Source organism: Oncorhynchus clarkii, chromosome 10, assembly GCF_045791955.1.
Source record: "Oncorhynchus clarkii lewisi isolate Uvic-CL-2024 chromosome 10, UVic_Ocla_1.0, whole genome shotgun sequence".
In the NCBI taxonomy this organism is placed as follows: Eukaryota; Metazoa; Chordata; class Actinopteri; order Salmoniformes; family Salmonidae; genus Oncorhynchus; species Oncorhynchus clarkii.
The window spans coordinates 43323629-43333874 of NC_092156.1; the positions used below are offsets into that span (position 1 = coordinate 43323629).

General features: G+C 42.9%; 1 protein-coding gene across 14 annotated transcripts in view; it reads right to left on the reverse strand.

The window, feature by feature from the left end:
- LOC139418517 (serine/threonine-protein kinase MARK2-like) overlaps positions 1–9997 on the reverse strand; it is a 31232-nt gene extending 21235 nt beyond the window's left edge. For 10 of the 14 annotated variants that reach the window (XM_071168047.1, XM_071168049.1, XM_071168046.1 and 7 more), the window contains exon 1: positions 8745–9964. In XM_071168047.1, the coding sequence (XP_071024148.1) occupies positions 8745–8792 (48 nt within the window). In that variant the 5' untranslated portion in view covers positions 8793–9964. Of the gene's footprint in view, positions 1–8215; positions 8294–8744 lie in introns of those variants that run through there. The other 4 variants (XM_071168053.1, XM_071168057.1, XM_071168055.1 and 1 more) reach the window with 4 other exon arrangements.
- Between the last annotated feature and the right edge of the window lie 249 nt (positions 9998–10246).

Here is a 10246-nt window from a genome sequence, read left to right on the forward strand (position 1 = left end):
TGAGGTGGCGGATGGTATCCTGAGGGATCTCCTCCCAGACCTGGACTAAAGCATCCGCCAACTCCTGGACAGTCTGTTGGTGGATGGAGCGAGACATGATGTGCCAGATGTGCTCAATTGGATTCAGGTCTGGGGAACGGGCGGGCCAGTCCATAGCATCAATGCCTTCCTCTTGCAGGAACTGCTGACACACTCCAGCCACATGAGGTCTAGCATTGTCTTGCATTAGGAGGAACCCAGGGCCAACAGCACCAGCATTGGGTCTCACAAGGGGTCTAAGGATCTCATCTCGGTACCTAATGGCAGTCAGGCTACCTCTGGCGAGCACATGGAGGGCTGTGCGGCCCCCCAAAGAAATGCCACCCAACACCATGACTGACCCACCGCCAAACCGGTCATACTGGAGGATGTTGCAGGCAGCAGAACGTTCTCCACGGCGTCTCCAGACTGTCACGTCTGTCACGTGCTCAGTGTGAACCTGCTTTCATCTGTGAAGAGCACAGGGCGCCAGTGGAGAATTTGCCAATCTTGGTGTTCTCTGGCAAATGCCAAACGTCCTGCACGGTGTTGGGCTGTAAGCACAACCCCCACCTGTGGACGTCGGGCCCTCATACCACCCTCATGGAGTCTGTTTCTGACCGTTTGAGCAGACACATGCACATTTGTGGCCTGCTGGAGGTCATTTTGCAGGGCTCTGGCAGTGCTCCTCCTGCTCCTCCTTGCACAAAGGCGGAGGTAGCAGTCCTGCTGCTGGGTTGTTGCCCTCCTACGGCCTCCTCCACGTCTCCTGATGTACTGGCCTGTCTCCTGGTAGCGCCTCCATGCTCTGGACACTACGCTGACAGACACAGCAAACCTTCTTGCCACAGCTCGCATTGATGTGCCATCCTGGATGAGCTGCACTACCTGAGCCACTTGTGTGGGTTGTAGACTCCGTCTCATGCTACCACTAGAGTGAAAGCACCGCCAGCATTCAAAAGTGACCAAAACATCAGCCAGGAAGCATAGGAACTGAGAAGTGGTCTGTAGTCACCACCTGCAGAACCACTCCTTTATTGGGGGTGTCTTGCTAATTGCCTATAATTTCCACCTGTTGTCTATTTCATTTGCACAACAGCATGTGAAATTTATTGTCAATCAGTGTTGCTTCCTAAGTGGACAGTTTTATTTCACAGAAGTGTGATTGACTTGGAGTTACATTGTGTTAAGTGTTCCCTTTATTTTTTTGAGCAGTGTATATATGTATATAATGGGTGTGAAATATACCGTATGAACAGTAGTCTATATGAATAGAAAAGCTGTGTACAGTAGTAGTTATATAGGATGATCCTTGACTAGAATACAGCATACACATATGAAATGGATAAAACAATATGTAAACATTAAAGTGACCAGTGTTCAATGACTCTGTACATAGGGCAACAGCAAGGATGAGAAGGTGACTGAAGGGGGGGGGGGGGGGGGGGGGGGGGATCTGTTTACATGTCCCTGCTCTCTCTGTATTCACAAACTCTGCAATGTATCCTTCTGCGCTCACTCTATCCAGGAGATTGTTACCTTGTGAGCATACGTAAGTGGACAGAAAAGCTATTGACACGGGCACCGTTTTGTTCCGCATGGACCTTAGTTTCCGTGTTCCAAGTCTGGGCCCAAGCGGAACTACTTCTCTGCATTCTGAACTGGAATATTCAACGGATTCTTATCAAGAGCAATGTTAATGTCATTTACAATGAATTGGACATAAATGTTAAGGCTATTTGGCATAGGGTGAATAATTGACAGTTGACACAAACAACGTTGTGTAATATAAGTCAAGTTCTGCTCTTCTACTTAATCCAAGAAGAAACAAAAAGCACGGGCTATGAGACAAAGACAGTACGTCACATTTCCCAACAAGCCACTTCCCTTTCAGAAACAAAACAGCATTCCACGTAAGACTCTTTTTTTTTTTTACGCACCAATATCTGCATTTCAAAAGGTGTGCCTGCTTTGTGTTCAATTACGTAACACCTGTGTAGTGTCTGTGTTGAGTCCCGCCCCAGAGTTTTCATAGAGCGATAAATCAGAAGCTTGTTGCAAGTCTGCCTGTAGAACCAGCAGGAGCCAATGAGCCAGAAGGCAGCTGTCATCTAAACGCTCCCTCCCTCCCTCCCACACACATACAACAAAAAACACACTCTGGCATAAATGCATGGAGGAAGTGCCTCATCACAGAGAGCTCCACACAGAGCAGAACAGGGTAAGCCAGACTACCACACTTTCAGTGTGCGGACCTCGTTTTTGTTTTCCTTTTCATTTCTGTGCTGGCAGACATGGTTTAGCCATCACTCTACAGTGGGTTTGTTGTTTGTCGGGAGTGTGAGGGAAAGTGTCCACTGCATGTCAAAGAGGTGTCTTGCACCCAGCTCATCTGCAGAGGATGCTCTGCAGTAACAGAGCGTCAGCAACGCAGTCGCAGTCCTCACAAACACAGCTTTGACCTTCAGTACAGCAGCCGGCACTTCTATCCCTACCAGATACGCACATTAGTCTACCACACAAACTAAAACGCACTCGCAGAGGCTGGCACACAGACAGCAGCACATTCAAAGATGCATAAATAAAACATGTTCACAAATACACATAATATCAGACAAAACCGAGAGCAATGCAGACATACCGTCAAAGTCATGGAAGCTCAGCTCCAGGGCTGACTGACTGACAGCGAAAGACAGAGAAAGGCTGAGGAGAGTGCAACCAGGAAAAGCCTGGTGTACATATACAGCCCCACATCTCTTTGTTCAGCCTCAGGTGGAGAGAGGCAAGAACCACACTCAAACACTTGAAGATGACAGATTTGAAATTCAAAATAATCATTTTCTATATATTAGCCGGTAGTATTAGGGAAAAAAAACTCACTTATCAGCCGGCTATCATTCTGTCAAAAAAACTCCTACATGAATCATTCAGCGATACGCACAAAACAACTACACATGCAAATGTACTTGACCTGTTATTTTGATGCTTGAAGTGGGACTTGTGGACTCCATCCATTGCTAACAGTAGCATGAGAACTGACCATCCAGATACCATTCAGGCTATAGGAACCTTGTCACTTCCTCTATGAAGAGACAGACTTCAGCTATGCTCTAAGAAAAAGGTGTGGACAGAGTTGAGATTGTAAATGTCCCCCTCAACACAGATTTCAAAGCATAAAAGGGGGTGTTGATGGCTTGGATGGATGACCAAGAAGTGGGACACAGGGGGCCATGAGGTCTCAGGCTAAAATAGGACACACAGCACGCACAGCCAGGCACTCCAGAGGGCCAGACACAACCTCGCCGGTCCCAACGGTCAACAGGAAGTTTGTTTGGGTAATTTGAGGAAGTATTGCGATTTACCCCCCACACAAAAAAGAAAAAAGTTAACAAAATGGCTGACACAATGACAGGGTCAGGTTCCTAGTGCCAGTGAGACGTGCCTAGGTTTGTCTGGCTAAGGGAGCAGCAGCACTGGTGAGACATGACCAGGGAGGGAGGCAGCCCGATGGACAAGAGCTGACATGCTCAGACAGCTGTGCCACAGATACAATCAGGAGAAAGAAGGGCGGATATGAGAGGGAGAGAAAAAAAAATAGAAGGGGGAAGGTCAAGGATTCCCCAATACTAAAGAGAATACAACAGGAAGCACAACTTTGATCTCCTTAAAACTCATCACCAATTGGTTTTAACAGATGAGCAAATCCGTGTATTTGTACCACACCCCTTTTAAAAACACTGCCCAATTACCTTTTCAAACATTTACCAGGTGTCAAATCGGGTTACTCACATACAAACACATGATGAATGTGCTCAGTAACTAGTTCTCTAGTAACTCTTCAAGAAATTAACCTGAAAACTTTTTCCATGCTCTGGTCCATATATAACATCATAGGCTGATGAACTAGCTTTACCCATCTACCTTAGCAACCATTCTCCCTCTTATCCCCATCCCCCTAGTCCAGCTTAAACCATCAATACACATTTCTTGAAATGTATTGCATTCACAACTGTACTAGAGGTCGACCGATTAATCGGAATGGCCGATTAATTAGGCCCGATTTCAAGTTTTCATAACAATCGGAAATCGGTATTTTTGGGCGCCGATTTTCCGATTTATTTTATTTTTAATACCTTTATTTAACTAGGCAAGTCAGTTAAGAACATATTCTTATTTTCAATGACGTCCTAGGAACGGTGGGTTAACTGCCTAGTTCAGCGGCAGAACGACAGATTTTCACCTTGTCAGCTCGGGAGATCCAATCGTGCAACCTTACAGTTAACTAGTCCAACGCAATAAAGACCTGCCTCTCTCTCGTTGCACTCCACAAGGAGACTGCCTGTTACGCGAATGCAGTAAGCCAAAGTAAGTTGCTAGCTTGCATTAAACTTCTTATAAAAAAAACAATCAATCATAATCACTAGTTAACTACACATGGTTGATATTACTAGATATTATCTAGCGTGTCCTGCGTTGCACATAATCTGACTGAGCATACAAGCATCTAAGTATCTGACTGAGCGGTGGTAGGCAGAAGCAGGCGCGTAAACATTCATTCAAACAGCACTTTCGTGTGTTTTGCCAGCAGCTCTACGTTGTGTGTCAAGCATTGCGCTGTTTATGACTTCAAGCCTATCAACTCCCGAGATGAGGCTGGTGTAACCGAAGTGAAATGGCTAGCTAGTTAGCGCTCGCTAATAGGGACAGAAGCTATACTGTTATACTTGCAATACTAAAGTGCCTATAAGAACATCCAATAGTCAAAGGGAAATAGTCCTATAATAACTACAACCTAAAACTTCTTACCTGGGAATATTGAAGACTCATGTTAAAAGGAACCACCAGCTTTCATATGTTCTCATGTTCTGAGCAAGGAACTGAAACGTTAGCACATTGCACTTTTACTTTCTTCTCCAACACTTTGTTTTTGCATTATTTAAACCAAATTGAACATGTTTCATTATTTACTTGAGGCTAAATTGATTTTATTGATGTATTATATTAAGTTAAAATAAGTGTTCATTCAGTATTGTTGTAATTGTCATTATTACAAATAAATAAATAAAAATCGTCCGATTAATAGGTATCGGCTTTTTTGGTCCTCCAATAATCGGTATCGGTGTTGAAAAATCATAATCGGTCGACCTCTAATCTGTACCCTCTAAAAGTATCTGTTGACTTACACTTGTGCCTGTTGTCACAATTGCACTAACGTTATTTTATACTTGATAACTTTAAACAATCGAGAACATAAGATTTGTTGGAGTAATGTGCAATACTGCTATGAGAGGTTGGGGAAATGCTTTAGCGTTGCTAAGATCAGAAGGAATGGTCCCTCTCTGAAAAAGTAGTCTTGCTGTGGGAGTGTTGCCATGGGGACCTGCTGCTTAAACCTGTCCTCTACTCTGCCCTCCTCCCTCCCCAACCTTCTCATACACACACAGAAACAAAACACTCACTCACTCCAGCCTAGCTGTCGCCTCACATCTCGCTCTCCTTAACATACTCAGAGAAAAGCTTTCAATTCAGACTGAGCAAAAACACAGTAGTCAAACAAGGACACAAGCACATTTTTTCCAACAAAAAAAATAGCCTGGGCCTAAAGACGTGAACATATTTAATAAAAAATAAAAAAAATAGGCCTATTAGTAATTGTTAGGCTACCTGTCAGAGGAAAAGTGTTTCTTGCCTGCTCAATTTATTGAAACTTAAGAGGGAAAGAAGAAAAGCGAGTAAACAAAGTAACAGACTGGTGGGGAGAGAGAGACAAACTGGTAAATAAAGGAGGCGAGTGAGCCAGCTTGTCATTTATCTGGGTATTAATATCACACACGGCTATTTCCAGTCATGGTAGCGGCAGCAAGAACCACAAATAGACACTAACTGAGCTCTCCCTCCAGTCCCCTCTCCATACACTTCTGACAGTACTTTACCTCAATAACATGAGTAGAACATCCTGAAATCAAAACACATGGCATAGTGGAACTATGGGGGAGAGAAAAGTCAATTGCAACCCAGTTTTGTTTAGTCTTTAATTATAATTGAGCACAACTCAAGCTGCTAAAATGAAAAGGACCACAACCATAGGCTTGCACAATCACATAGACCTGCACTGCACTGGAGGAACACACACCACTGGGGCTCTGGTTTTATATATTCTATACTGAACAAAAATATAAACATGTCAAGTGTTGGTCCCATGTTTCATGAGGTGAAATAAAAGATCACAGAAATGTTTCATACGCAAAACAAGCTAATTTCTCTCAACTTTTGTGCACAAACTTTTTTACATCCTTGTTACTGAGCATTTCTCCTTTGCCAAGATAATCCATCCACCTGACAGGTGTGGCATATCAAGAAGCTGATTAAACAGCATGATCTTTATACAGATGCACCTTGTGCTGGGGACAATAAAAGACCACTAAAATGTGCAGTTTCGTCACACAACACAATGCCACAGATGTCTCAAGTTGACGGAGTGTGCAATTGGCATGTTGGCTGCAGGAATGTCCACAAAAGCTGTTCGCAGAGAATTTACTGTTCATTTCTCTACCATAAGCCGCCTCCGTCATTTTAGAGAATTTGGTAGTACATCCAACCAGCCTCACAATCGCACATGTAACCACGCCAGCCCAGGATGTCCACATCTGGGTTCTTCACCTGTGGGGATCATCTGGGGTGGTGGACGGACTCAGTCTGATTGGCTGGGCCTGGCTCCCCAGTGGTTGGGCCCATGTGAAATCCATAGATTAGGGCCTAATGAATTTATTTCAATTTACCGATTTCCTTATATATACACACACTTTAACTCTAAAATGGTTGCATTTACATTTTTGTTCAGTATAGATAAAGACAGGTAGCCTATGTTGTAAGAGAATACATGAATTAGTAAGCCTAAATGTAAAAATACGTAGCAGAACTAAAAATCTGTCAACTTTTTCCTCAGAGAAGACAGCACAAGCTACAAAGCTGAGAAATAAAAGGAATACTCGATAGTGATGAATCCTTTCAGACAAGAAACCTAATGATAATTTTAAACAAAGGTGGAACAAAAAGAGTGTTGACACAAGCTTTTAAAATCATCCCACCCCTGCCTATGTGAGCTATTAATACCCACAAGTATATGATTGGGGTTAGGTCATGACAGAAAGACCACAGGGAGAAACCAAGATCACTAAGGGCTGGTAAAAACAAAGACACTGTCACTGAAACCAGATAGGTTTTTACTAATTGTTTTCAATAGGCCTACAACCAGATGGATAAATATTCTCTTCATCTTTCATTGACCAATCATAAATATGATGCCATATCCAGAACCATAATTACTAACAGATGCAGGAGAAAGTGGGAGGCAGGTAGCCTAGCGGTCAAGAGTATTGGGCCAGTAACCAAAAGGTTGCTGGTTAGAATCCCTGAGTTGACTAGGTGAAAAATCTTCCAATGTCCCCTTGAGCAAGGCACTTAACCCGAATTGCACCTGTATGTCGCTCTGGATATTAGCCTCTGCTAAAATGTATAAGTACACACAAAGGGAAACTGACAGATGTGCGTGCATACAAATAATGCTAATCTGTCCAAAGTGGAGAAAAGAAGCACTCCCCTTGGCCTTCACACATATCCTACGCCCAGCTCAACTGGAAATGCTGGTTTTAACGAACAGAGAAACTGGGGTAAGAAGAACATCGAGTCCCTGGTCAACAGCAGTCTGTAATCAAACAAGCTGGGCAGGGTACCACTCCTTGCTTTAGCCAAATTCAGTGGCAAACAAAACCTTGGAATTAGTAGTATGTGCAAGTTAGGCTATTTTCACCACAATGGAATGCGTCAACATCTCTGCTACCCATGTATAAAGATCAGCAATTTGTGATTTGAATAGACAATTGTTTCATAATGTCATTATTGACTAAAACATTCATGTCAGTAATGAGAGCCAGCCTTCACTGCAAGCAGATGTGTGTTCATGACTGAGTTGCTCAAATGCACAAATGTAAATTATGCTGTCCTCTACTTACACCTGATTTGAGCTATTCCTACTAAAGTATATTTAGGACACTCTCAGGCAATTTGTATGATGGAATCCCCCATTCTAGTTCAGACACGAGCTACTGGCTAACACAAACAAGATGGCAGAGGATGCAGCTCACTCTAAACAGTTGTAGAAGTGGCAATATCTAGTTGGGCCTACAACTTGACTTACTGGCAGTGAATGATCTGTTGACGAGTTAGACAAAGTCACTCAAACAATGTGGGGGCATACAGGAAAAGGGGAAGACCTATAAAGTTGTCAAAAAATATAAAAGTAAACATGATTGATATATTCTGTGTAGACATTAATGTTAGAGATTACATCTGCTCCTGTTGACACGACTTGAAGAAGACATGGAAAAGTGGGTTTTAAAAAGTATTGGCATTTCATACTGAAATGCTTCATTAAGTGTCTAAACCTGGTTACAATAACGTTTCCTAACTAGTTAGGCTATTAGCCCTCTAACGTTATTTAATCATAGTTCGCTAGCTAAATATCTATAAAAAAAAAATCTATTCTACACCATGCAATACCTCCTAGCCACAAACAATGTGATTGGTAAGGTAGCCAAGTTAGGAAGATAGCAAGCCTGAGGGCTAGGAAAATAAAGAGAGTTTATGTGGTTTAGGTTAACTAGCTCAGGCTAGCTAAATTAGCTACCTAAAAATTGTCTGATATACCGCAACTGCAGTTGGCTTACCTGGTTTGACGAATGTTCAATTGTTAATAATGGCGTCCGGGTTGACATCTTAACAGATTTTCGGGGGGTAACTTCTTAACAGAATCTCAAAACTCACTGTACATCTGTCCTCTGTGTTTGTTATTGCTGAACTGGGGACTATATTGTTTGTGTAGCTAATTTAGTTAGCTAGCCAACTTATCAAAAAGTTACTCATACGTAGCCTTAGCTCGGGGCTAACGTTAGCTAGCTAGGAGTAATTAAACTAGCTAGTTAGCTAGCGAGCTAAAGTTCTAGCTAGCTAACTAGCTAGCTATCCAGCTAGCTGAAGTTACTCAATCGTCAATGAAATACCATACCTAGTCCAGGTAGTAGGAATATAACGTTAGTAGTTAGCTACCTATCAATAGAATATAAGTAATGTTCAAAGTTCTGGATTCACAAGTATCTGAAATTACAGCTATTCACGTGAAAAGGTAACCCTGCATTCACAAGCTATCTTACATTGGTACGCCTATTCCACTCAATGGAGAAAAGTGATCTGCCAGTTACACACGGAGCTGTGCAGTGGAAGGATGAGCTGTCAAGTTAGAGGGCTATACGAGCCAAAGCTCCACCCAAAGCGAGGTTTGTTCCCACAAGTAGACGGTCAAATCTAGTCCGGGGATTCTACCAAACTTTGGCCACGCCGATAGCAGCAGTCCAAACGTCCTATTTAGAGGGATAAAAAAAACGCTCGCTAGTTAAATATCATTAACTATAATACACTATCGACCCTCCGTTGTAATGATGAAAACGTTATCAGCGAGCTTGCTTTGCCAACTCTAGATTGCTAGATAGCGTAGGCCAGTTTCCCTCCACGGCAGAGGTACGAATCCGCGAGTTAAACTGAAAATGAACTGCCGGTTAGCTAAAATGGTACACGAGCAAAACAACCGCAACGTCCTGTATTCTTCCTGACCAGCTACGTACGTTAGTTAGCTTGCTATGTTACTTGGCCAGTAAGTTAGCTCGCTCGGTGCGTCTTTGGTCTTGCTTTTATAAATGTGGTATATAAGTTGTAGCTCGCTGTCTACACTAGCAGGTTTGAATATCAGAATAACTAGCTAAAGCGACATATGTAATCAAGTTTAATTCCGAGTTTGTCCCTCCGCGCTATGCTCAATTTGCTGGGTCGCTGAATCTCGGGTGGGCTATAGACTAACTAGAGTTGAAGCGCCCCCCAGGTTTCGACTGCGTCTACGCTGATTATTTTCCAGCTGGCCAAACAACCCAGTGTGAAATCAAACACTAACCATAGCTAGCTACACATTTACCGCAATATCTGATGGGTGTAAGCAATATGGTGGAACCTACCAGGTGTCTAGTTTTTTTTTTTTTTTACTCATCCGATTATTTCAGATCTAAGAAGGTCTGACTTGATTTCAGACTAGCCATTCAAGTTTTAATTATGTTCATCTGTCACCTCCACGAATTGTACTAAACAGACAGTGGCGTACCGATTTTTCAGTGTGGTTGAAGGA